This window comes from Phalacrocorax carbo, chromosome 14, assembly GCF_963921805.1.
Source record: "Phalacrocorax carbo chromosome 14, bPhaCar2.1, whole genome shotgun sequence".
Taxonomy (NCBI): domain Eukaryota; kingdom Metazoa; phylum Chordata; class Aves; order Suliformes; family Phalacrocoracidae; genus Phalacrocorax; species Phalacrocorax carbo.
In genome coordinates this window covers 10,001,416-10,029,117 of record NC_087526.1, presented here as the reverse complement: position 1 = coordinate 10,029,117, position 27,702 = coordinate 10,001,416, and the positions used below count along the sequence as shown (strand labels likewise).

General features: G+C 51.6%; 1 protein-coding gene across 8 annotated transcripts in view; it reads left to right on the top strand.

The window, feature by feature from the left end:
* CDH22 (cadherin 22) overlaps nt 1-27,702 on the top strand; it is a 98,736-nt gene that overhangs the window by 43,521 nt on the left and 27,513 nt on the right. For all 8 annotated transcript variants that reach the window (XM_064465643.1, XM_064465639.1, XM_064465637.1 and 5 more), the window contains 5 exons: nt 2,193-2,312; nt 12,434-12,601; nt 13,669-13,856; nt 14,685-14,938; nt 22,343-22,479. In XM_064465643.1, coding sequence (XP_064321713.1) covers nt 2,193-2,312; nt 12,434-12,601; nt 13,669-13,856; nt 14,685-14,938; nt 22,343-22,479 — 867 coding nt within the window. The remainder of the gene's footprint in view (nt 1-2,192; nt 2,313-12,433; nt 12,602-13,668; nt 13,857-14,684; nt 14,939-22,342; nt 22,480-27,702) is intronic.

Here is a 27,702-nt window from a genome sequence, read left to right as displayed (position 1 = left end):
CCCAGTGCCATGTACTTTTCTCTCTCTGGTCTCTTCCTTCTCAGCTTTCTGATCAGAAGCTTCCCAAGGGAACATGCCAGAGTGCCTGAGGGGACATGCAGTGCGGGCGCTGGTGTGGGGGTGATCTGCCTTGGCTTATGTCTGGTGGAATAGTTGCGTGAAGGCAGGCAGGGGGAGGCAGAGGAGGGGGCAGGACAGACCCTTTCAAGGAAATGCAGCAATAGTATTTCTTAAACAGCTCTTTGCAAGGCAGGGAGCTAGTGTTGCTGTGGTGTAATCTGGATGTGCCTGGCAGGGATGCACCATAACTTCACTGGAGACAGCAAAGCATAAATAAGTTGACTCGAACTAGCTTGTTGCTGAAGACCGATGAGGGCGATTCTCATGTTATCAGCAGAGCTGCAGCTCAGAGAAGATGGCCAGGAAGAATGAAAAGCAACCATGGTAACTGCTCATTTTCTTATGTGAACACCCTTTCGAGGAGATCAGAAGTGAACTAGACTGGGGGAGCATGTGCATCCCAGCTGCCTGCAGCAGCATTGCTATCTCTGCTGTCTCATCTCTTGCCTGAGTCCAGGCTGGGCTGGTGCAGAAGTGCCCTGGCTGCCTGCCTTGCCTGCAGGCTGTGGGCTGGTGGTCTCCTGACAGGGGAAGAGGAAGGCACCGGGGACCAGAGCTCCTCATCCTCCATCTGGATGGTTCCAGCTCCATTTCTGCCCACTGTGATGTGGGAACAGAGGCTGCTTCTGACTTTGTGCCTCTGGCGTTCGGGAATGTAAATGGTCTAGACTCGGATGCTGACAACTAGTAGTAAGCCTGGCTCTGGGTTATTCATGACATGGGTCTAGCCAGCACCAGCCTGTGAGATTGTCTTTGCAGCATATAGACAGATGCACTGCAGAATAGAAGAGTTTCTGGACCAGAGTGTGGTGCCTCTGGTCCTCAGCTGGTGGCATGGCAGCCCTAACTGGTGCCTGTGGCAGAACAGAGCTGCTGGGTGCAGCAGTGAGAGCTGTGAAGTGCTCTCTCCTGGCCCCTTCAGTTTGGGTTGGTCTTGTGCCCTGGAGTTATCTCTGAACCAAAACCTACCTTTTAACTGCAGTCATTGCTGGGGGTTCTTGTCTGTTATAAATTACCAGCTTCTCTGCCAGCCTTGTCAGCTCTTGGCTCTGGCAGTAATTTGCAGCAGGGAGTTTCCCAGTTGGTTTGATCTTTCCTATGAGCAGCTCAGGGCTCTTTTCCCTGTCCTGCACCTCATCCCACCAGAGAGGTGACTGGTGCCAGTGCTCAGCCTCTGGGGCAGGGATGCTCTGAGTCTGGTGCTAGACATAGAATAGGGTAGCCTGTCCTCACAGGTCTTTGGTCACACCATCTCCTTTCTCAGGGGTGTCTGTAGGCAGAATTAGGCTTCCCCTCCTTCCTCCCTTCTGTTGTATCTGTGGATCTCAGCCCCATTCTCATGTCCTGGGTCCTGCTTTGTCAAATTGAACATAATGTCAAATTAAAGCCATCACAGGGACAGTTGGAGTGAAGCATCCAGTTTAATGAGGCAGCGTTGAAAATCAATAACTTAATTGCAGACATTTGATGGACTTTTATCCAATTTATAGTTCTTTTGCCCTGTTACGTGTAGAGCATGAGGACGTGGTACTGTGTCTGGCTATGGGCAAGCAAAAGCCTTTCCTCTCCTGTGGCTGTTGTCCCTTTGCAGGTCTGTCTGCTGCAGAGATGTGGTGCTGGAATGTGGATCGGGCCCAGGCTGGGAGATCCCTCTATGGGCTGGAGGTGACCACGAAGGGGCAGCTGTGGTGATAACATCTTGTCCCTAGCTGCTTCCCAGATGGTTCGGTAGAACTCTGCTGCGAGAAAAGCTCCAGGCTGTTTAGACCAGTGATCTCCTGGACAGCAGGTCCTGCCTAGACTGCAACACTGAGGTGGCCCGAGGTCTGGTCCCTCCTGCCACTCTGCAGGACAGAACGGGCATTTGCAGCAGCGTCTGGAGTCCTGGCTCTCAGACATTTTTGGGGAGACAATGCTGCATTTGCACCCAACTGTTCTCTTTTCCATCAGCATGTACGAGTGATCAGTGTTCGCCCCTGCTCTCCCATTCTGCCAGCCCTTGGCCCTGAGGTATGCATTGCTCTTCTCACCTTATCCCTGACTTCTTGTCTTCCTCCTTGTCCCTGCTGCAGGCACCTCTGTGATGCAGGTGATGGCATCTGATGCTGATGACCCCACATACGGGAGCAGTGCCCGGGTAGTCTACAGTGTACTGGAGGGCGAGCAGCACTTTACTGTGGACAGTAAAACAGGTGAGCAGCACGCAGCTGAGCTGGGGCAGTCTGTGTGGGATGTCAGGACACCAGACCGTGGCCATGTTTCCTGCATCTGTTCGGTGCATGGCTGTGTGCCAGCAGGCCTGCACCTCCATGCTGGGTGTTGGTGCTGGGGTACCCATGCCATGAGCATTACTGGGTGTTGGAGAGGAAGCTCAACAGCCCTGCAGGCTGCTGCCTGGCTCTGTGCAGTGCCTGCGGCAGGCAGCACCATGGAGCAAGACCTGCAGCTGCCAGCTCAGAGTGCCCTGCCTGCACCTGCACCAGCCAGAGCTCCTCTGTGCTCTATGCCCAGAGCAGGAGTGCACCCGCAGGCACATAAAATCTCAGTGTGAAAGGTTTAAGTACTACCAGAGGGGCCTTACCAAAGGCTGCATTGTTATCAGCAGGGCTTTGATTAAAGGTAACACTTTAAATTAAGGATTGGTTTATAAATGTTCTATTAATATTTAATGAAAGAACAGTAGAAGCTGCTCCATTCCTTAATAACTTATAATAGAGCCTGTTGTAAAATGCCTCTGTAATAAATCCCTAGCAGATGATGCTCTGACATACTGGTTAGAGTAGACCATAACCAGGAGATGTTGGGGTATATATTCTCCTTGCCTCCCAGGAGTGTGACTCTCATTACCCTTAATGGGAACCTTGCAAGCTTTCTAAGGAGGGAAGACACTCAAATGCTAATAAGAGGTATTTAAGGCACAAAGCATGCAGTAAAGTACCCACAGTTTAATGAAAAATTGTCAAAGGACAAGCATGCTGGGTAGCTGCAGCTCTTGTTGGAAATCTGGACAGCAAAGTCATCCCCCCCGACCCTATTGCTGAAAGTGACACAGGCTGAGATCAACCCCTGGACTGAAGTGCCAAGTCTCTGTCAGGCTGGCCTGTGTCTGCTAATAGATATTTTCTAAGGCTGTTTTTATGTAAGTCAGGGTGAAATTTGTTCGGAGGCTCTGGTGTAAGGAGAGTGTAAAGAAGGTATGTGTGCCTGAGTCTCTGCATCTGTGTGCAGTCATGCACCTGCTGAAAACCAGCCTGGTGTGCATGAGAGAGCCTGTCACAGTCCTGTCTCTGCCACCTGCCCTGGCTGCCATTGGAGCAAAGCTCAAATTTGGTAGCTCCTAAGCACACCTGACAGCAGAGCTGGGGTACTCAGTGGAAAATGCCATTGTCTGGACAGAGGCTGGTGTGGGGAGAGTGCACAGGAACAACCGTGGGGCTGCCCCCACTGCTGGCCCAGCAGCTGCTGCACCTGGGCTTTCTTCTCTCCCAGGTTTGCTTTGTTTTATTGGAGGGTTGGGGGTGTGGATGAACAATGGACTGAACGCTGAAAATTCAGATATATGTGAGATCCTGTTAGTCTGAGACAGCTTTGCGTGAGTGGAACCCTGGCTGCTGGAATGAAGAGGGGCCACTGGGAGCAAAATGCACAAGTCAGGACATGCAGAGGCTCAGCTTCCTGCAACAACATTAATGCTCTGTATTAAGGCATAAACTGAAATGTGCCCTGTGGGACTGTGGTGAGAATTAATGTCATTCTGGGAATCCAAGCTTCTTGATTCCTTGACTTTTTGTGTCTTAATTCTCAAGCTGGTTGTTTGATACACTGGTGGGGGTTGATTTGCTCTTCTACTTGCTTGTGATTCCTAAAAGCAAAACTGCTGACAATCTGCAGAAGAGTCATTGGCCCTTCTTGAGCATGTCTGTTTCCAGAATATCTGACCTAAAGCAGGTACTGGGGCTGACTCTTTGGTGATGTCTTAACTGCAAATAGCCTTTCCTAGCTGCCTCGCCTGGGCTCCAGGAATGGGGTGTGCAGCTCTGTCCATTGACCATTTAAGATGCAGCTGCAGTCTGTCCTGCACTGCCTGTGGCCTCGCGCCTGGAGTGAGCTGCGTGCCCCGCTTTCAGTGTTAGCCCGCAGGGATGCGCTGCTGGGGACAGCAGGTACAGGACTGGCAGTGCTGAGGGGGAACGTTGTTTCATCATGTCTCTTTTGGTACTGGCCACAAGCCAGCACATGCACCTAAGCAAATCCCATCTCGCTCCCACTCTGCACTTGAACAGGCCTTTAGTGCTCCACATGGGAATCCTGGCTTGGCTGCACTGGGAGGCCTGGCTTCTGCCCTGAGCATAAGATTTAATCATCCATAGCAGCAGCATAACTCTCAGAGCCACCATTGTTATTAACAGCCATAAAAAGAACCATAAAAACCTGGCATGTTACATTTCTTATAATATATGGTAATGAACAATTTGTTTTCCCGTTTTGGTTTTGACCTCCTTCTCCACCTTTTCTTGCAGCTCCATACATGCCCATGCTCCCTTGCATACCGCCTAAGCCCGTGTCTCCTTCCAGCCACGGGTTCTCCCTTCCTTGACTTCACAGCCAGCTCTTTCGCACTGTCCTCCATAGCGTAGGTGTTGCATGTACAAGTGTGGTTTGCACACTTGAGTACAGGATATGAACCGTGTGTAGGTTGCTTAGTTCGTCTCCTGTTCTTGGATGTTACTAGCTGCACTATTCAGCTAGGATTTTGGATTCAATGGACCTTTCAAAGGCAGACCCAAACTGACCTGATGCCATGCTACGCCAAGTCCTACCACTCAGTAAGCCCAAATTCCCATGGAGTCTCAGACATCTTTTTGGAGCGTGACGAGGAACTAGATGGCCTCACTGGAATAGCGGTGCTGCAGCATGGCATTTGCTGGTGTCCACAAAGCTGTGGCGAATGATTCCAGTTTCCACAGTGTGGAATAATAGTGAAGAAAAGAGCACAACTGATGTACACGAGCTTTTTCTTTCCTTTCAGATACACCAGCCACTACCTCTTGTGCTTTGAGAACTAAGTTTGAAACACTGAAACTGTCTGTGGGTTTGTGTTGTGTAGCCCAAATCAGGTCCCAGAATGTACCCTGCATGTGTTCAAGGTCTAGCTTTTTTTGGTGTGGTGGCTTTTTTGGTGGGGAGCTCTGTATGCAAAAACTTTGGAGGCGTGAATTTTTGTGCCAGCTATGAGAATATCCCCTAGGCTCCTTGCAAGAGCCTGCAGGCATTAGGCTCTGTGCTGCCCTTATTCATTCTCAGTTTGCAGATAAAGTGCAGCTGATCTTTGTCTGCTCTTTGTAACAGGTGAGCTGCCTTGCACTGTTTTGTGGCTGCCCTGTTCCTGCTGGAGGAGGCTGTGCTTTTCCAGTAGTCAGCATGGATGCGTGCTTTGCTGCTTCTGTTGGGAAACAGCCGCTTCTGCCATTGGTGATGGGTGTTGGCTCAGTGAGTGAGCGTGCTTCAGTCTGACTGCAGAGAGCCCCCTCTAACCCTGCAGCAGGCGGTGACTGGCTGTGGGGCAGGCTTGCGGCTGCGGGAGCTGTGAGCCACAGCTTTATCCAGCGGATGCAGGTTGGGACGTTTAGTGCTGCTTCCTCTTCTAGCTACAGGAATCCTGTCCTCACCGAGATCCTTCTCACTTACACTTTTCAGATGCTGAGATGGGTGCAGAGAATATGTCACTCCCGGTGCATTTCATGAGAGGAGAAATTGGAGTGCATATAAATTTGCAGGCCAAATTTTCATGTTGCTTTATATCACCCTGCGGTCTCTGTACCTTTGCAGATTATTCACCTTTACAGGGGCAAAGCTCTTCTTAGGCAGGCAGCTGTGCCTGCCTGCTCATGCCTGTTCCCATCTTCTTTGCAATGCCCTTTCTCATCTCTCTCCAGCATGGCTGGAGACTCGCCGCTGCCTGCAATCCTTGCCCACAGCCTCAGGAGGAAACCTGAAAATACTTGACACCCAGAAGGGGACCACAGCCTGGTGCCCTTGGCTCCAGCATTCTTGTTCATCCCTTTGCAGGGGATATAGATTGCTACAGAACAATCACAACAGGTAACAACGTAGACCTCATGGTATTTGCTGGTTTCCTAAAAGCCCAGCTTGTCAGTTCAGGAGAGGGCATGGGAATCTTGCTTTTTACTGAAAGGAAAAGGTTGTTCTTAAAATTTGTCATTCTGCTGTATGCAGGGAAAAGTCAGAAGGACTCAGAGGCTAATTGAAATGCAGTCTGGCATTTAATGATTACTTAAAACAGCTCCTGAGTTCTAGAGCCTGTCTCCTGATTTGGAGACTTAGCCAGTGAGGGCTGAGAGGTACTTGTGCCAGGAAGTACAGGAAATACTGGCCTGCTGGGATGAAGTTTATGGTTATTTGTGTGCAGTCATTAGTTGTTTCATCCTTACCTGTCAGCCTTGCCTTGCCCTGTTTGGAGACCGATCACAGCCCTAGTTCCAGGGTAGTAAGGGTAGGCTGGGAGAGGAGTTCTTGCTGGGGACATGCTGCATGCTGATTTGGGCTGATGAACTGTTGGATTTGTGTGATGCAGTGGTGGGAGGCAGAACGTGTTTCTCTGCTGCTCTTGCCAGTTTGTTAAAAATGCTCCTTGGTGCCTGGAAACACAGATATTGGTATGTGCATGTCTGTGCGCTCATGGGTTTATGCAGGTCTGTGTCCCACCCAGAAGCTTATTCACCAGAGCTGTGCGTAGGGACAAAGGACTCTGAGCATAGGTGATGAGAGTCTGCAGAGAAGCCATGCTTATTTTAGGTGCTCTTATTAGTAAAACTGAATGTTAGAAGTCCTTTTCAGACTGATGCAGGAACTTCAGTTGGTTTGGGACCAAACTGTATGTTTGGTCATCTTGAGCAAATCAGGGTGTATCTACTAATGTGCAATGGGAATTAATATTAAGTAATTCAGCTGCTAAAAGAAGAGACAAAGGGAGGGTAAGTGTGCTGGCCCATCTGTTGTAGCTCACTTTAGGTGTCTCCCTCCAGGGCACTGCTGCCTCTGTGCTGGCATGGGCAAGGCTGATTCTAGCCAGGTACAAGCCCCTGCTAGGTGCTCTTCTCTGAGCAGTGGCAGTAGCTCTGCCTCTGTAGGTGCTGCTCTAGGAGCTATGGGGCACGCTGGTTTGAAAAGGACTTGGCCACCCACTATGAAAGGTACTGCATTAGAAATCTGCAGGCTGCAGCATCCCTCAGTCACAATAGTTGTGTGACTCTGTACCATTCTGATTAACTTTGCTGCTTAGCTTGGTTCTGCTGATGCAACCATAATGTTTCCAGTTCCAAATTTCAGCTCTGTACTTTATTTGCTGAAGAGCCATGAGCGTCCTGAACCTTGTCCCTAATATCTTGCTCAGACCACCTGTAGCTTCTGCTTCCCAGATCGTCCTGAGCTGAAGGTCAGGAAGGGGGACTGTGCATGTAGGGTGGCTGATGTTCTGGCTTTTGGGGCTAAGACCCCATCTGCAGTGGGCTGGCCTCCTCCAGGAAGTATGCCTCAAGCAGCACTTGTGTCATGGCAGATATATTCGTATTTCTATGTCCCTGCAGGCAGGTGAGGGCACAGGTGAGGAATCTGCAATCTATTTGGCAGGTGCCTTGCCACCCCTGGGCTGAGGCAGAGATCTGTTTGCTTTAACTGGCCAAGGTGCTGGGACAAGTGAATCTGTTTTATCCAGCTACCTAATAGGAGGGCATGGAGAAGACAGCCAGGCTCTTCAGGCATGCACAGTAAAAAGACACAAATGGCAGGAAGAGAAAACTTGTCACCATGAAGGTGGCATTTCCATCCTTGGAGATACTCAAAACCTGACTGGATATGGCCCTGAGTAATCTCATCTGCCTTTGAAGACTGCCTGCTTTGATCTGTAGTTGGACCAGGGACCTCCTGAGGATACTTTCACATACATTACTCCATGACTTTCTGTCTTTGCACTTTGTGGCAGGGAGCATGTTGCTCCTGACTGCCCTCAGCTAGAAGGTGCCTTGTCCAGAGGGTCTCCGAGGATGTGGACATCTGAGCTAGGAGTATCTGAGAGCAGAGAAAGCCTGTAATGGTGGGATTCCTGGAAGGCAGTTACCTGCTGAGTACTTTGTCCTGCTTTGTTTTTATCACCCAGAGCGTCTGCTGTTTGAGCAGATTTGATGGTATTCATGTGATGCTGTAAGTGTCCCCTTGCCTGGTAATTATACTGATTAATCTGGATCATGATGGAAAGCCACATGTGCCTTGTACCAGAGGGTATGCCACCATGCGTCTGTATTATTCAACTAACAGATGCTGACAAGAACTAGGGAGATGAGTCTGAGCTGGAGGTTGTTCTTGCTTTGTTAGCAGTGTCTGGGAAGGACAAAGTTTGGCAGTTTTTTCTGGCTGGAACAAGGTGAATCTTGGGAGATGATAGCAAGGACTTTTCTGTGTTCTACACACAGCAGCAGAGATCCCTGCCTCTTCTGTCTCTGTGCGCTGAGAACAGTTCTGCCACCATCACTTGATGCTGCTTTTGCAGAGTCCCTGGGGTTCAGGTTTTAGAAGCAGAGGCACTTCTGGCTCTAGGAGATGGGACCACGCAAGTTTGCTGCTGGTGGGTGTTTATGGCAGCACTCATAGTGCCATATTCAAGGAACTGGTGTGGAGCATGTTTGGAGACCCTGATTTGTCAAGGCCACTAGCAAATGGTAAGTGGTGCCTCAGCCTAAAAGGTAAAACCAGCCTGACACTTGGGGAGTAGCCTGGTGCGGCCCATACAACTTTAGGGGGAACAACTTTCTCAGTGACAATCCTGCTGGGGCTCTTAGAGGTATGGGGCAGTTCATCTGCATCAGACCCCCACTCTCCAGGATGGACTAGACAAACAGCATCTTGGCAGGAGGTGATTTCTGCTCACAGTCTGCACTCCTGTAAAAGGCGAGGATTTTGTCTGTCTCGTGCCACTTGAAGAACAAGAGCTGGCTGGGGCCATTTGTCTGCCTGGCTCTGCATGTGCCAAATGGCCTGGACTTGCTCTCTGCTGGGACAGGTGACCTTGGAGGTGTTCTGGGAAGCGCCTGAGCACTTTCCTCCCGTCTTGCATGGTATATTATGAGCTATATCATTACGAGCAGCTCAGTTAAGTCATTACAGCCTTGGTGAATGCATGAGCTCTTTCCCTCTCATCCCAATTCATCACTATTGTGCTGACATGAATCATTTTCATTATAAAATGCTTCAGACCCTGTTAATTAACAGAATTGCTTAAATTTCAATGAGATAGTGCTTGCCCAGAAATAACAGTTTTGTATTCATAGTGGAGTGGCAAGAGGGGCCTATAAGCACGTCTGGCTGAGGCCAGTCCCATGCAGCCCTGGGGAAATGGTGCTTGTGCCAGGCCAGTCCTGCCTGCTCTCAGACAGGAGGTTGCAATTCTCACTGGGAGGCGTGCCTGGAGGTGCATTCATCAATCCCTTGTCGGTGCTCCCTCAGCCCCTTTGGATGAGGTGGGGTGGGACTCCTGGCCAAATGGCTTTATCTGAACAGACCCAGGATGAACAAGGGAGCCAGACCCTGGGCCCCATCATGGGGTAAACACCTGCTGTCTTCCCGTGGAGGGGTTGGGATGCTCCATAGCAGAAATTCTGCAGTGCTCTGTGCTGCCTCTGACCTGCATGCTGGCTGGAGCGTGGACCGTAGTGATTGAGCAACAGAAGGGCTAAGAGTTACCTGAGTGTGTAAACAGGCAGATGCTCGAAGTGCTCAAGAGATGGTGGGTAAGACAGAGCCTCCTCTCAATTCATAGGGCTGAAGGCAGTTGGGAGTCCAGGTAATTACAGAACTGAAATGACAGAGGGCCAAGGGAAGCTAGGTGACATTGTACCTATCCATGAGAGCCGGGGAGCTGCAAGGATCTGAAATGGTGGTTATGTCTTTATAATAAATCCTAACAATTATAATCATTGGAATAATTGCTAGTTTCAGAAAGCAAGGAGAGATAAATATCTCCAGAACAGTGTTGCCAGCTCTTACTGCACCTGTAACGTCATGCCAAAGGGGGAGGAATTTCATCCTCCCAGCACAGTGGCATTCTGACTGCCTTTGGGCCCCAGCATCAGTGGCTCCTTGGTGTGACCTATCCACCCACAGCCTTTGTCAGGAGATGCACAAGATCATGCCAGACATCAATGGGGAAACTGGCAGCCCACTGGCTGATGCCTGGAAAGCCTTGGGGTATGTCCCTGAAGCCACGTCTGGTCTCCTTGCAGCCTGCTGGCACCCAGCTCTCCCCTCCACTGTGCTCGTGTTGTGCTGAAGGCTTCCCAGAAGTGTCCGCTTTGAGCCAGGTGGCTTGGATGGCTGTGATGCTCTGCCACTGCTCGCTTTTTTGCATGTCAGCAAATGTCTTGCAAGTTGCTGAGAGCAACTGGATGATTCTCTGCTGTTCACTTGGCAAGGGAGCAGCTCCTTGTTCCCTTCAGGTTGATCCCACTTGCTGGAGACCCACGCCTTGCATCCAGGCAACCCCCTTCCAGCATCTTCCCTAACACCAGGAAGGATTACTGGTGAAACAAAGCAAAGATGGATTTTGCAGTTCACAGTAGGAGGAGGTAAAGATAATAGTTAAACAGAAAAGCCTGGAAGAGAGAGCAATTACAGCAACAGAAAACAATGTCTAAATCTGTAGGAACGTTAAGAAACTGAGCTGGAGGGGATTTTAAGCCATTCCTAGCTGTTCTGGGGTGTTGCTGGTATAGTGGGATTGGGAATGTGCCGCTAGTGACCTTGAATTCGTGTATGCACTCATGCTCATGTGTGCCCCTGGTGCCACCTCAGGGCAGAGTAATTTCTTTCTTTCATTCTCAAAATATTTCTTCTCTGCTTTTTTTCCATGTAAACGAAGCACTCCTGGGTAACATACGAAGTTGTAACTTCTGCCATTCACAGTGTTTTCTGGGTTTTACCTCTCTTTTTTTTTTTTCTTGCTTTACATTCCTTCATATTTTATTCCTGGTCATTTCCCCCAAGCCCAGATGACTACTGAAGACCTATAAACACTTTTTTAAAAAGGGATTTCATTTCATAAAAAGTACTAACATACCGTACATTTCGTTAAGCTTTACGGTCTTCAGTGCATTCTCAGCTCCTGACACAGAGCATGTATATCATTCTGGCCTCCTTAACTTAGAAGGATGCTTTAAAATGAGGGGGTTTGTGCAGACACACTTTTGGAAATACACTGCCCCCCCCCCCCATTCTCCAAATCAAACCGGGGGGCCCTCCAGGCATGCTTGGGCCAGAGGCACCTGTGGAATGGAGCTTGGGTTCGGAGCACCTATGTTCTGTTAGGAAGGCTGCAGCAGCAAGCCTGGCTCCTGCTAGAGCAGATAAGGATAAGTGGGCTGTTGCAGATTTGTGCCAACGGGGTTTTGTGACTCAGCCTGGGCTCCTACCCAGCCTTTCTGTGCAAACCTCGAGGCTGGCCTCAGTACAGCCCCCACATCTGGGAGAGTCCTCCCCCTCCTGTGCCTCTGGCCCCCACCAATCTTTCACCAGGCTCCTGGCCTCCCTCTAGAGAAGTACAAACCTCCTCTGAGCCAGAGTTTAACCCTGTCAGAGCTACTGGCAGCCCACAGTAGAAGCAGCAGGCGGGAACCTTTCATGCAACGTGCCTGCAAATTGGCTGCAAAGGCTTGCTGGGATCAGGTTGGGCCTGTGGCTATTCCTGGGCTCTGGGGGGATTTTCAGGGTGTTTCTGCCTGGCTGACAATCCCATGGGCTTGTTCTTCTCTCCAGAGACCTTTTCTCCCCTCAGTTGGCTTTTGCTTATGTGATCTCTGTGAAGGCTGCAGAAGGGTTTGCTCCCCTTTGCGCTGGGGCCCAGCAGATGGTGTTTTTTGTTGCCAGCAACCGTGCTCCTATGGTAAAGGCTGCTAACAGCCCCTAGGGCTGCGTTAGGAAGAGCATCACCAGCATTGAGGGATGTGACCTGTCCCTTCTACTCAGTACTGGTGAGATGACGTGAGTGCTGTGTCTGCTTCTGGGCTGCCAAATATGAGAGGCATGGGCATGTACTGGTGTGAGTCCAGGGAAGGGCCATGAAGATTATTGATGTATTGGAGTGGAGCATCTGCCATATGTGGAGAGGCTATGAGATCTAGCTGATCCTGTTTAGAGCTAGGGATTGGACAAGGTAATCTCCACTGTCCCCTTCCAGCCTCACCCTGTCTGACTCTGAGGATGCTCTGCAACCTGCCTGTGCTCACGCTGTCCTGCTGGTTTCCAGGTGTGATCCGGACAGCCGTGGCTGACCTGGACCGTGAGACGCAGGACCGCTATGAGGTGGTGATCCGCGCAACAGACATGGCAGGGCAGCTGGGTGGCCTGTCTGGATCCACCACAGTCACCATCGTAATCACCGATGTCAATGACAACCCGCCACGTTTCCCTCAGAGTAAGTCCTGGCAGCAGTGGGGGGTGAGCGCTGGCCCTTGTCCTGGCCCTGGCCCCTTGTGGGTGGTGGGACAGAAGCTCAGCTCCCAGCATAGCCTGGCACATGACTGCAAGGTGAGTCAGCCCCACTGCTCATGCCACTTGCCGGGCAGCAGCACCAGGGTACAGCAGCATGCACAGCTCCTTGCCTGGGTCTGAACGTGTCCCTGCCTGGCAGTGTGATGGAAGGGCAGCTGCCTTGGCTGAGCCTGTCCAGGGCCCTGGACAAGACCCCTGCCCCTGGTGCTAGTCCTGGGAGTGAGCAGGGCTGATGTGGTGGGGAGAGCAGAGCTGGCCCTTTCCTGACACCTCTCTGAGCAGTGCTGGGGGAGAAGGCAGCCTGGTCTGTTGTGCTGCTGTCTCCCAAGAGCTTGGGCAGGGACTCAGCCATCGGCTACTGGCCTGGTCCCTCCTGGCTGCTGCGTCAGAGCTTGGCACGCTCTGCCCCAACGTGAGGCACAGTGACACTGCCAGGCTCACAGATAGCAAGCAGCCTTGTTACGGGACAGCTCTGTTTTCCATGTCACTGCTAGTGGCCTGTGATTCATGCTTGTGTCTTCTTCGGGATCCTCCCCAAATGAGGAAGGTGGGTGATCCTGTTGCAAAGAGTGGGCTGTGCAATCTCTGCAGTGCACACCAGCTGCAGAGACTGGCAGCGTATGGCTGGTAGACCAGAAAGGGTGCTGCAGCTGGAGGAGGCTCACATCTTTAGCTGCATCTCCTAGAAATTAGAAATGGTAAAGTCTGCAAAGAATCAGAGAACACTGATTGCAGGGCAGTGTCCATACAGAGCAATCAGCCCTTACTTCACCTGGCACCTTGAAACGTTGGTGCTCCCCAATTATCTTCCCTCAGCCCTTGTTGTTGTCTGGGGTATGTTTCTCTCCTGGTAGGGCATTCTGGCACTGGTAGAGTTTGGGCAGCCCTTGTAGTCCAAGGGTACCCTGAGGGAGGTATGCAAAGGGCCGTATCAGGCTAGAGGGGGTTTGAGGGCAGAAGCAGTGACCCTGGTACCTTTGTCTCCTCCAGAGATGTATCAGTTCAGCATTATGGAAACTGCTCCTGTGGGCACTGCCATCGGTAGGGTGAAGGCAGAGGACTCTGACGTCGGGGAGAACACGGACATGACATATCAGGTGAAGGATGAGGAAGGGGTGGAGATGTTCAAAGTCACCACGGACAGCAATACCCAAGAGGCTGTAATCACAGTACAGAAGGTGAGAGATGAGGAAAGCTGGCTGGGTAGGGAGGGAACAGATCTCTAGGAGGGCCCTTTCCTTTAGGGACTCCTGCTGCTGAATTTGAGTTGAAATAAATGCTAGGCTGAGCGCTGCTCTGGCAGTGGCAGTTGCATTTTTGTGCGTGCAGGTGCAGGGAGAGACCTGCCTCTGTTCTGCCTGGATGGCAAAACACAGACCTGTGTCTGGGAGGAAAGGCTGAAAAGGCTCCAGGAGGGAGCCTGCAGAGGGTGGCTCCCTGGGTGGCAGCGAAGTGAGCTGTGCTTAGGTGAAGCTGTGCATAGGGCTATGGAGACAAGCACTTACAGCTTTTATTGATGGCACCCGTTAGGGGAGAAATATGCCCACCTAATTCCTACACCTGACCAACAGCACTCTGACTGTATCTGCTTTTGGTGGCAAAAAACAATCAAGCACTTGATGCAGGCAAGAAAGAATGATTGTACACCAAGGCCGCTGCATTCAGATCACCTCCCCTGTAGAAATAATAGCAGAGTGATGAATGATCAAAACCCGCTCACTTGCAGCAAACAGTGTGCTGTCTTCCTAGTGAATCCTGGCTGCCCACAGCCTGGATGTGCCCCTGGGGTCCCTGGGGGGAGCAGGCTGGAGGCTTCCTCTTCCTGCTGCCCCCACTTGGTGTGGGCTCTGCCGGCAGGAGGGCAGAGCACGAGCTCCCAGCCTCCTGCAGAGGTGCTGCCTGGGGAGCAGGTGGCTTTAGTGCTGCCCCTGATGTCTCTGGTGAAGGAAGGGGCAGCGGGGGTGCTCCTCGGGCTGGGTATGGCTAACCCTTTCCTGTTGTCCCAGCCTCTCGACTACGAGTCAAAAAAAGTGCACACTGTTGTGGTGGAAGCCCTCAACAAATTCGTGGACCCGCGTTTCGTGGACCTGGGCACCTTCCGGGACCAGACCATTGTGCGGGTCTCTGTGTTGGACGTTGATGAGCCCCCCGAGTTCCGGCCCCCCTCCAACCTGATGGAGGTCCAGGAGGACGTGCACGTTGGCTCTGTCGTGGGGGTGGTCACCGCCCTTGACCCAGACACAGCGAACCATCCTGTCCGGTAAAGCAGCTGCCTAAACGTCACATCATCTTCCTTCCAACAGTGGGCGTGGGGTCACCTGCAAGGGATGCACATGGCCTGAGGGGGGGCTCGTGGCAGAGGAGGAGGGACAGTGCAAGTGAAACGTGACAAGTGCTGCACACGTGGCCAAGCACGTGTGTGTGTCCTATGGGACAGGCAGCTGGCAGGTGAGTGGCAGCCTGTGCACAAGCAACAGGCAAGCAAGAGCAGCGGTCTCACAGGTGACAGGTACGTCACTGGCAAGTGATGGATTTGTGAGTGGCAAGGGAGTGTCGGGGAAGGTGGCTGGGTGATGTTTGCATGTCCTTGCTGCTGATAGTGAGGCATCTGCAACGGTGCCTGACGCAGGCCAGACAAGTGACCAGAAATGACAGGAGAGCAGTGATGAAGGATGGTAAATGAGGTGAGGCTTGGGAGGCGCAGAGCCACAGCTTGGCGCTCTGTGTGTGCGTGTATGCACAGGGATCAAAGATCAGAGGAGTTTATATTTGGGCAGGGGATATAATCCAGGCAGCAGCTTATCTGCACAGGACATTTCCCATTTCCATTTAATTTGTGGCTAAAGAGATTGTTACCTTGTTAAATTGTTATTACCTAAGGCACAAAGCAGCCTTCTGGCTCTGCCAACTGGCCTGAGTCACAAGCAGTTGGGTTGGAAAGCTGGTGTTCAGAAAACATCCTCAATGTGTGGAAAATTTCCTTGAAATGTGTGTTCTCGTGCCAGGTGACGGTGGGGCCGCAGGCACCTTGTGCAGAGCCTCTCACTTCAAATGAGCAGCAGTGGCTTTGCACATGAGTGCTCTGTGGAGAGCCCATCCCAGGCAGCAATAAACTGGGGCACAGCAGGGACAGGGATGTGGGATGGATGAGGACAGGGAGGGCTCAGTTACAGTACTGATTCCATTTGATGATGTCCCTGTGCCAGCTGCTTGGGGTGCTGAGCTCCAGTGCTGCGAAGTCATGAGGAACTCACTGATTCAAGGTTCGGTGAGGGGTATCTCCAGATCTTCATGGAAATGAAGATTGAGATGCTTAGAAAGCTCAGAGAAGAGTTTGCACACGAAAGCTGCCATCTACAGATGCCTGGCAGCTAGCAGAGAGTATTGTGTCACAGAGCTGGGTGCTGAAAGTTGTCTTTGGGGTGAATGTGAATGAAACTAGCCTTGGCATGCCAGGAACTAGAACTATGTGAGTGCTGCACTGCTTGCGCTAGCTGGTGCTGTCTGTTGGACATGTTGTCAAAGCACCTCTGCTCACCTTGTCATGTGGCTACCCTCTCCGTTCAGGCTACACATCTGATTTCTTTCTTTGTGCCCTGCCCTGAGCACGTGGCTCTTAGCTTGCACTCTTCAGATGTGTCTTTCTACACATCTCTGTGTACATGTATGCATGTGCTTTTTCACTTGACTGTTTCTACCAGTGCTACAGAACATAGATTTTATTTTCTGATCTGTAATTGTAGGAAAGGGGCCTTGGGGACAGAAGTATTCTTATTCTTGTTTTTTGGGTTTTTTTTTTGTTTTTTTTTTTTTTGTTCTTTGTGCTGCTTCCCTGTGGAGCTTGTTGCATTGTTTGCAGACAGAACAAAAGAAAGCAGAGGAGGGAGGCTTTCTACTACTGTGCAGGAGGTGATGGGGACTTGGAGCTGAAAGAAACAGATTCAAGTACTCAACAGGAGCAAGAGGGTTAGAGCCCAAACTTTGCTATGCAAGTGTCTCTCTTATAGCAAGCTTAGTGCCAGACAAGGCAATACCTCGTGCTCAGACACGAGGGCCCAGCCAACAGGACTCCCAGGCATCTGCTGCAACTTGGGAATTGCAATGTGTTTTCCCTTGTCAGGCTTGATGCATTCAAAAATCTGTCCTCCCTCCAGCTATCCCCGGGCAGGTAGCTCATCCTGCGTCCCTCATGCTCCCCGGTGGCATCTGGTCTCTATCCGTCCATCTCTCCAGTCCCCTCTGTTCTTGCAGTGCCTGCTGTCGTGAGCAGTGGTAGCTCCATCCCCTTGTGATGCTCCCTTGGCACTTGCCTGGGGAGTGCGGGTGGGTGAGCCTTCCCTGCCATTTTAACATGTACCAAGTGGAGATGCAGGTTTACGTTGGTCCCGCTGATGTGGCACCAGTGAAGGAGGGAGGTACTGTTGGATCTCGCCTGCTTTCCTGTCCTCTGGCTAGCCAGGTAATTTAATAAAATGCTTTGCTACATAGGCAGCTGTTCACAGCTTCGAAGTGGTGCACAAACATTAATGCAAGCATGCTGCAGCACCCTGCCAGGATGTGACACAAACCCGTCAGCAGGAGATGGCAGTTAAGTCACCTCACATTTCAAGTGTGCTACTCCAAAGAACAGTCACAAGAAGCCAGCACTTGTACTTCACCTCTGATACATTAGAGAGCGAGTGGTCCTGACAGCATGACCGGTATTTGATCCTTGGCTCCTTGAAGTTGGTATGAACCCTTTGAAGTCGCTGCAGTTCAGTGGATCCCTTTTAACTTCCTGATCCTCGTCTGCCAGAGGTGGGAGCAAAGACATGGCTATGTTTCTGCGGTGGCTGCTGTTTCCAGGACCCTGGTCTCCGTATTGGCTCTGCCAACAAGGGGAGAGCCACAACCTTCCGTCATGATGAGATGCACCCTCCCCTTGAGGCAGGAAGAACAAGGATTGCCAGAGACAGCAGAGCAAAAATCAGCTCTGTCAGCGTTTCCAGGTCCTGCTGACACCAGGCTGCCAATAACAAGGTTTGGGAAGTATTTTTAGCCAAATGGGAAAGGAGGTGCCCTTGGCTCTTTGTTTTCATCCCCAGGCCAGCACACAAGGGCTGTGCGGCTCCTGCTGCACCATCCAGTCTGAAGCAGCTGCTTGGAGGCACGTTTCAGCCTGTCACTGCCCTGCCCTCCTGGTGATCTGCTTGAATGTGGCCGCTTGGTGTGAGAATGAAGTCCCTTCAGACAAGCTGGGCTGGGTTGCAAAGTGACCTGTTATGAAGACATGAGGGTCGAAGGGGTGTCCGCTCCCCTGCTCTTGGGAGGCATCCCTGAGGCACTGCTCGCTGCCCCTCTCCCAGCTGCACATGGATGTAGAGCCCTTGGTGTAGCCGCTTGCCCGGATGGGAGGAGAGCTGGGGCACAGGGTGCTTGAAGAGCCCCCCATCTCTGGGTGAGCATCCCCAGCTTGTAGCTGCTCGAGCGCGATACCCTCCCTCCGGTGCCGGTGCTGCAAAGCAGGGGAGGCATGCTGCAGTTCAGCCTGGCAGAGGAACTGTGCGCATCCTCGGGGGGAGCATGAAAGCCCACCATGGTACAGGCAGGAAATGCCTTTCTAAAGGACCAGTGCTTTTTATTTAATTCCATCCTTGTTTGTTACCTAACAAAAGCTGGAACCACTCTTTTTTCAGAAAGAATTTAGTTTCCAGTTGGCTTTTTGGCTTTAGCTGCGCATTTCATGGGCGTAGTGCACTTTTTCTCAGCTGAGCCATTGTATGAGGTAATACAGTGATAGACTCTCTGTGTACGTGAGGCTTGTGTGTATGGAAGCCTTTTGTTTTTCTCTCTGCAGTGGGAGCCTGTGCTCTGATTGTGTGCATTCCAGGCTTTATCAGCACTGGGAAGATGTTGTTTGGGATTTAAGGTTCTTGGAGATATTCTTGTTTGGCATTCACCAAATCCGGAGACACGTGTTGGACATGGGCATTTTATAGGCTCCAACAGCACAGCAAGAACTACAACCTGCTTCAACACAAAAGGGAGAGGAGGAAAAAACAAACACAACAAAAAGCTTTTCACAGTGTTTGAAAAGCTCCCTATTAACAAAACACATGGCATAAAATGTGTTCCTTGTTGCATTCAGGGGGAGAAGGGAAACAAGCTGCTTGAGAAACGCATTCATGAGAAAGATGAGCACCAAGAAAGCTGTCTAAATTAAACAGTCACTTGTAACATCCAAACCAACAGGCAGTGCCAGCAGGAAGAGAGGAAAATGGATTACAAGGTCCGCATCCCAATCAGAGCTGGGGACTGCAGTTCCAGATATGGAGTGCCAGCCATCTTTAGGAGGAATTGAGCATGTGTCCTATCTCTGAGTACCTGGAGGACCCAGGGATTAATTGCCACCCCTTCCCAGGTGAGAAGCACTGTTTCACTTCAGTGAAATGGATCTATGAAGCTGGACTACTAGAGGTGGAGAGGCTTGTGATGGTCAGCACAGACTTAGGTTGGTAAAGATCATATTGCACAAAATGATGTAAACTAAGCACAGTGGACAGCTGCTCCTTCTAGCTGCTCTAGCACAGGCTTAGCCATAAGCTCTTGGAAGGGGAGGTCTGCCATTGTGTGGAGTGGGTTGATATGCAGCTCTGAGCAGGTTAAGGATGTGGCTTTGTGGGTGCAGATGGGCACCCCTGTCCCCCTGTAGTCCCCAACTCCAGTGTCAGCCTACTGCTCCAGAGCCTCCACAGCACTTGGTGCAGATGGAGAACTACAGACCCACCTTGGATCTCCAAAATCACAGTGTGTAGAAACAGGTTCAGCCCTGCTTTCATGGCAAAAGCAGGCAAGGCTCAGAGCTCTGTCTCCTTCCCCTGGTGCAGTGTTGACAAGGTGGCAGCTCTCTGTGTAGCAGTGGTGACAAAGGGATCAGATTTCTGGTTTGGTTTGTGCCCTGCCATAGGGTATGGGCATTCAATCCTCAGGAGACAATTTGGAAGTGACAGAAGACAACCTCAGCAGCAAAACAATTAGAAGCGTAAGGAAAGGTTACCAGTGGCATGAGGCAGAGTGCTCCCCTACCAGCCTCCTGCCCTCTGGCCATGCAGGCAGCTGGGGTCAGATGTTTCCAGGCTCAGTGACACCTCCCATCACTGACTGGGTTTTTCTGCGTAGCTATTTTTTGCAGACATCTTTGTTTATGTGGCAATGACATGAGTGTGAACAAAACAGGCATGTGCTTACCCGAGAAGCAGGGAAGGCATATGGAGAGTGAAGTACCGTCTTGAACACCAACAGTATTCAAAAGTGGAATGGAAAGAACAGGATGTGTTCGAGGTCAGGTGATGTGAAAGAACAATGGAAGCAGTTATGTAAATGCAATATTGGAAATATATTAGGTGTTGTCATCCTGGTTTCTGTTCCGCTTTCCAGCAGTACATTGGACTGATGTGTACAAGTCAGAGTGGCCAGACCTCTCCTTTCCCTTTGCAGTGAGCAAGTGCAGAGTGGATGAGAGGCTGCAGTACATGTCAAGACAGTGTCACTGTCCCTTCTGGAGCTGGCTACACACCTGTAGAGGCTCTGTTTCCAGCTGCGAGTTGAGGAAGAAAATGTAGGATGGCTACGAGGTCCCTGACAGTTGGTTCAGAGATGCCTAGGCTTGTACCTGGCATTGAGTGGCAGATCCCCATCGCCTCTAGGTGCAAGGAGGAAGCCAGCCACATAGGTGCAGAACATGCATGTGCACAGATGCAATTTAAATAGTGACCTTTGAACATTTTTCCTTAACTATGGTTAAGTGCTGTTGTATTTTCTGTCTCATCCCCCTGTCTGTCTGAAAGGGAGAGAGCTAGAGAACATAACCTGGTACTGTATAACACTTTAAACAGTGCATAAATGCCTTTGTATGTCCCTCCATCAGAAATAGAGCTGCTGGACTGTGTGGATAGGTACCCCGCCGGAGGCACTCTCATCTGCAGCTAGTTCCCCCCAGGGCATGAGACAGAAAGGCATGGAGGCCTCGATGCCTCTGTGCATAGTGGTCATTCTTGCATGCAGAAGGTGAGCTGGTGTTCCTCAGCTGGGAGCCATGTGGATAATGGACCCACAGACCACAGCTGGACTGTGCCAAGTGAGACACAAGCACTTGGGAAAGCCACCCCGCAGCGTGCAGAGTGCCTCCACCATGCAGAACCTGCTTATAGCCTAGAGCCTGTCATGTTCTGCTCCTCTTGTCTGATGTGGCCTCTCAGTAGTGTCCTGTCTCATCAGCTTTCCAGCTTGCTTTGTCTCTACATTTTTCTTCCTTCTGTTGTTGGACATGTGACTGAAGTCTTTAATTTATTCATAGTCCTCCTTTTGGTAATTTATCCTTTGTACTCTTTGCTGTCTTGTATTATTTAATTCTGTAAGCACTCTGGGATGCCGTGTGTATGAAAGATGCTGTACACAATAACATTATGCTTTATTGTTTGTGATTTGTGGGCCTTCTGGATTTCTAATTCTGATTGCAGTGGTGGTGTTTGTTATTTGTTATGGCTGTGCTCAAGGGCCTCAGCTGGATCGGGCTTCCCTTCCAGTCCCTGCCTCCAAGGAGCACACACCTAATTGTGCCCTGGTTTGATGTCAGCGTGCTTTATTCCGTGTGCAATGTGTATAAATGTTGGAAATGCATGACATGCCACTGGGACTGATTATGTGGGATTGAGGTGTCATGGCTAAGGTGAAGGTTAAACCCAGGTGTCTGATCCTCTTGTGAGCTGTGGCATTGCCCTTTGGGAAGAGGTGGGAGTCACCCTCTCCAGAGGTGGAATGGGGACCAGGTAGGCTGTTGAGGGGATGCCCAGGGAGGGGTCTGTTTGGGGCAGCACCGAAGCAGCTGAAGGAGAAGAGTGAGAGTTGCATTTGAAGGGTCTTTGCTGAGCAGCTGGAGCTGGTCAGAGCTGGAGGAGCTCTTCATCCTGCTCCTGTGAAAATGGGAAGCCCGAACTAGGGCAAATTTCAGCGCTGCTGGGGATGATGTGCTGTGTTGATTGTGGGGACGATGGCCATTGCCAACTTCTCTGCTGCCAGGGTTCTTGCTCCAGTTGCACAGGTTCAGTCTGGATTCAGAGGAGGCCTTGCTGTTTGTAACTGCTGTAGCTGCAGTTCAGGTTATCTGCAGGTCCAGCTCACAGCCTGCCCCTGTGCTGCTGTACTGTCCTGCAGGTTTCTCTCTTGTTTGGGTGCTGTGGCAGGATCAGACGAGAAGGTGGTAGGTGAGGTGGGCTCCTTGAGCAGGGGTGCCCTCCTTCAGTTTGGCTTAGTGTCCTTCTTGAGCCCTCCTGAACCTATAGCTCAGAAGCTTGCCAGAGGCATGAGTGGAGTTACAGCCCATGATTTCTATATCATTCTGTCTATCCTGAGCATGAGGTTCCCATCAGAGCAGGTTTTCCCCTGTGTCCACAGTCTGTGCTTAGTTACACTTTATGCACCAAAAGCCACACTGTAATTTTACTTGAGGGCTCTGGGGTTGCAGCCTGGTAGAAAAATGGCCTTCACGTACCATGCTGCAGCAGAGGAAAAGTGAGAGCAGTAATATGGGGCCTGTTGCATTAGATCCCTATACTCCTGGGGCTGATGATGAGGTTAGGCTTGGCACATCCAGCTGTTCACAGTTTCCCCTTTTGCCTGGTCTCAGGTACGCCATCGACCGCAGCACAGATGCAGAGAGGATCTTTGACATTGATGCCAACACAGGTGCCATTGTGACAGGAAAGATCCTGGACCGGGAGACAGCAGGGTGGCACAACATCACTGTCCTGGCGATGGAAGCAGGTGAGATGGAGCAGACAGTCTGTCCTGGACTGGAGTGGGGCAGAGGGGAAAATATGGGTGCATTCACTGCAGAGGTGACCAAGATGCAAGTGTTAATTAACAGTGAAATAAAAAAAGAAAAAAGCAGCAGCACTGAGTCTGACATCTCCCTAGACAACCTAAAAATACTCTTCCTGACTCGAGCATTAATAAGGGAGCATGGTCGAATAGTATATTTGATGAACACTAATCAAATTTGTGTTATCTATGCACTAGCTCTGCCAGTCATCCCTGTGCAGCTCACTCCCTGGATTCACGCCTGCCAAGCAGCTCTGGGTGCTCCCAGGAGGTCTGTGTTCACATCGGCTGCATCCCCCTGGTTCAGCCATGTGCTGTGGGTGGATGCCCACCAACTGGAGCCCTGTGGCACAGATGGCTGCCAGTGCTTGCTTCTGCTGGGGCTCACAGCGGTTGGGATTTGCCCACTGTAGCTGCACGCTGCACATGTGGCTCTGGATGCCTCCAACACCCTTCCTCCCTGGTCTCCCTGCCCTTTGTGTGGCTGCAGGCTCAGCAAGGCACAGCAAGGTGTGGGTGGGAGGTCCTGGCATGGCAGCAGTGGGAAGGAGCTGTGGAGGCAGAGCATCTGTGAGCTCCCATGCCAGGGACAGGGAGCAGCGGTGCTGCCAGGGTATCACCAGGCTGCTTCGGCTCTGGTCACAGTGCTTGGCATCACCCTGCAGCTCACCAGGAAAAGTCTCAGGCAGAGATGAGGTGAAGTTCTTTTGTCCTCTTCTGAAATTAGCTCCTTTCTGACCCTCCCACAAGAGCCCTGGTGATGGTCTCTTCCTTCCCTTATGGCTGTGCTATCCTTTAGCCTGTATTTACAGTAACTGCCAAATCTTCTTGCACCCAGCTGGGAGAGCCAGGAGGGAATAGCTTAGTGGCTCTGCAGGTTTTGTTAGTTTATCTTCCCTCTGCTTGATGAGGGCGGCAGAGCCTGGTGTAGACGCTTCCAGCAGAAGTTCTGTTTGTCTTTTCTTCTCTAGTTAAGAGCTCAAAGGAGCTCTGAATAAACTCCTCCTGAGGAATGAAAAGAAAATAATAGCAGCAAAGGACAGGCTTTGCCTCCCTGCAGGTGTTTCCCGCTGGGTAGGAAGCCAGTGAGGCTGCCCTGGGCATCCTGCTGCCCTCCATCATGTTTGCGCAGCGCCTTGGCTCATGGGCTCTGCAGGTCCTGTGTGCGATGGTGGATCTGGCCCTGCAGGCCCCAGGGAGTGCTCTGTGTTCATCCTTTTTTCTGAGCCTGAGCTTCAATCCTAGGCACCACGCCATATTCTTCAAAGTTTTCCACATTTTGGACATGCAAGTTGCCAGGGCAGCCTGGGACCTGCTGTGCCCTGCCACCCCACAGCAGCTCGTACCAGGGAGCTGCTTCAGCTGCAAAGCACCTTCTGATATCTGCAGGCGTGAGCCAAGACCTGTCTGTCGGAGCCTTCCCCAGGCTTCACTCCCAGAGACCCTTCAGGTGTTCTGGTTCCTGTTTCTTTGCTTGTTCTTGAGCAAGAAGATGCCGTTCACATTCGAGGAGCTGAGTCAGGGCCTTACTTGGGGCCCAGAGACCGGTTCCTGCTGCGGGGCCACCCCACCACAGCAGCAGCCATCGGCCTGGCCAGGCCTCGTCACAGGCCCGCTGCGCCAGGGGAGGAGGCGGCGGCAGCCCTGGCCAGACCCGCACTGCGCTGCGGGGGCGTCTCGTGCTTCGCTGCATGTCCCAGCCTCTCTGCTGATGCTTTGTGCCTGCTGGCCGAGGCCATCTCTGCACTGCCTGGCTGCAGCGCTGTTGTGAGCCCTGCCTGGCACCAGGCAGCAATGGGCAGGTGTGCCAGGGCTACCTGGCCACAACGGTAGCCCGCTGCATAGCCGCAGCATGTCCGGCCAGCTCCGCGGGGAGGCTTTGCCAGCGGTGGCCGGGGAGGAGGGGATCACAGCATTGCAGCACAACTCAGCGTCCAGAGGAAACATGAGGTGACAAGAATCAGAAGGAGAATATTTACAGGCAGCGGCTAGGATTTCAGAACAAGTCAGTAAATGCTGCGGCTCCCCTCCGGCAGGGAAGCCTGTCAGGCTGGATCGCTTCAAAAGCCGGGGAGACTCTTCAGCGCTCTGACTTCTCCCGTGGTGAGCTCTGACTCATCCGTTTTAACTGCCCAGACATTCCTCCCAGTGACATTATCCTTAACGTTTTGTAATCATGAAATATTAATGACTGATATTGAATTTAAAGTACAATTTACGCCTGAATCCTCTGGCAGAAAGGGCAGTTGTAAAGGTGCAGCCTTCCAAACGATAGAGGGGTTTCAGAGCGGGGCTGTGCGGCAGCTGTCAGGCGATGCCCGGCGCAGTGGGATCGGCTGCGGCAGTGTGAGCATGGGGCAGCTGGGAACCTCCGCGCTGGCGTCGGGGTGTCCGACGCAGTTCCGACTGGCAGCAGTTCCCCTGGCCCCAGACACCTGCGTGCGGGGGAGCTGGCGGGGGCATGCAAGTTGCAGCTGGCTGCTGCAGGGTCTGCTGCACAGCCGGGCAGGGCGTTATCAACTCCAGCAGAGGCAAGTGGTAAAATATTCTTCATCTTTCCTCAGTGAGATGTAAACTTTGCAGAGGGAATGGAGTGAGCCTACAAGGGATCCTACTGCCCAGGCTCATACCTGGCACCCCAGCTCATTGGGGCTGGTGGGGAGCCATGCCCCCTTGATTCCCACAGCACATGGGCATGTGGCCTGGAGCGCACTGCATCAAGGTCTTGCCTCCCTGCAGCTTCCTCAAGCTGCCCTCCCTGCCTGCCAGCAGGACTATCCTGAGAAGGGTTTAATGAATGGCAGCTGATGGACAGCTTGCCTGCTGACCGCACTTGTTCCTGCAGGCAGCCTCTCTGCTAGCTTTGAGCAGCTGGATACAAGAGCTGGGCCCCCACCTTTGGAAGACCCATCTGGGACCCGGTGCTGCTGCAGCAGAGACCATTTCCAGGGTTGCGTGCCGAAATAACCGAAGAGAGTGTATTTACATCTGAGGAGTAGTAAGGAAAGCTGCAGCAGGTGTCTGGCTGCACCTGTGGGGCTGGCTGGGCTGTGTGCTGCTGGCGGGAGAGGAGGGGCAGGCCTCCCCCTGCGGAACAGGCACTCCCCAGCGTGAGCTGCCTCTACCTGCTGGTGACCAGCAGAATAGTTGGCCTTGCAATGTGGCAGCCAGCAGGAAGCATGGGGCGGGGCTGTTCAGCAAATCTGGCCTGGGACCAGGCCAAGCGTTTCCAGAGATAAATCTTCATCTCACTCGCAAGCTGTTTACCTTCCTTGGGCTAATATTAGTGATTCTCTTCCTGTTTTCCTCTTTGCTCATGTAAAATGATGAGGCCTTGACTGCTGTGTCCACTGCTGGTAATTGAGATGATAAATCTTCCTGCTGGAGACTAGCTTTAATCAGAGCATTGTGTTTGGATGCAGTTTAATGACTCTCATGCTGCTGAGTTCGGGCAGGACTCAGGAGAGGTGAGAGCCATTTATATGTTACTTGGCTTAACTGCTGCTTCCGCTTTGCTTCCCCCCAGCTGGGAGCCACGTTTTCAGCTCCAGCCTCCAGTGTAGCTGCCTGTATCTGACGAGCCATACCCCTGGCATGCCCCTGCTTTGTCCTTGCCATCAGCACTCCGCTTTGCAGTCAAGCAGCTGCGCTGACATCTACAAAACCACCCTGTGATTCACAGCTATGGCATGAGTGCTGGGAAGCAGAGTGGCCCATCCCAGTCTTCTAATCTGCATTTTGTTCTCCCAATTTGCTGAGATAGTGTGGAATAAATTCCACCCCTGCCTCTTCTTGCTTCCCTACTAATGTAAAAATTTTGAATTCGCTACTGTACCAGTTTGATCTTGAGGTAGAAGAGAGTGGGTCATACACCATGCCCAACGGCGGCTGAGACCTGTATTTCCCCAGGTGCTGCAGCCACAGTCAGCAGCCTACGGTCCTCTGGGCTTTCCTCAAACTGTGCTTCAGACCCCAGGAAAGCTGCGGAGCACCTTCTGCGTGTGGTATCACTACATGGCTATGTGTGCAGGCAGGAGTGCAAATGGTATGTGTGCTTGGATTTGGAGCTTCGCAGCAGAGGTTTGGGTGTAAAAATGGGAAGTGTGAGGGTCTGGAGGGGTAAGGACTGGATCCCAGCGCAGCAGTAACCATCGATCCCCTCCTTTCTTGCCGTGGCAGGGGTGGCTGAGCATCTCTGCATTCCCTTCCCATCACCATGAGCTTCTGCTGCAAAGGCTCCAGCATTTGCGAGCAGTTGCCCAGAGCTGCTCCATGTCAGACCAGCAGGCAGTCAGCTGTCTGGAACCTGCGAAGAGGACAAGTTGTTGGCATTTTGCATCTGAATGTTTAAGACAAGAATATTGTACTGTTCAGATTACTTTCATGGTTAATTAAATTAAGAAAATATACTTTGGGATGTGGCTGAAGATTCAGCTGGAGCATTTGAGGCACGGCCTCAGCGTCACCGTGCAGCAGGGCTGTGGCTTCCTCCTGCTCCAAAGCCAGGGCGCTGCCTGTCGAGTGGCACCGTGGCATGGGGCGTCCGGGCTGCGCTTGCTGCTTGTCCTGAGGTGCACTGAGGAAGGTGCAGACACTGCCGTGTGGAAGCGGTGGGCAGAACTCTGTTTTCCATCTCCAGCAGCTCTGAAATAATTCAGCCCATGTTTGCAAAGGCAGCTGCCAGTCATCAGCCTGGAGTCCCGTACTGCACTGCTGTGTTTTCAGCATCTCTCCCTTGTTCTGTGTATTTTCCATGTCTCTTTCCTCAGTCTTCTCAGATTAATAGCGTTCCAACTCCTGAAGGAAATGCAGAAAAACGGCATGTTTAATTTTAATTTAGGAAAGCGTTTAGGTAGCAGCCTAGTTTCCTCGCTGCTGTCAATCAGGTTTTCTCAAGGCTGACATCAATTAGTTTAAAAATATTGAATGTAATTTTGCCTGACACAACATATTGCAGCCACTGCAAAATATAATTTATTTTAGAAGAAGAAATAATTAAACTAATTTGCATGTCAGTCAGCTGAGCTGGAATACCAAAGAGAGATGTTGCAATGGAAGATGACTTTTTTCCTCTCCAGTCACACTCAGCCTGTCACGTGCAACCCTCCGCCCCATCCACTGGCCACGTGCTGCTTGGCAGAGCCCTTTAAGGGGACATTTCTGTGC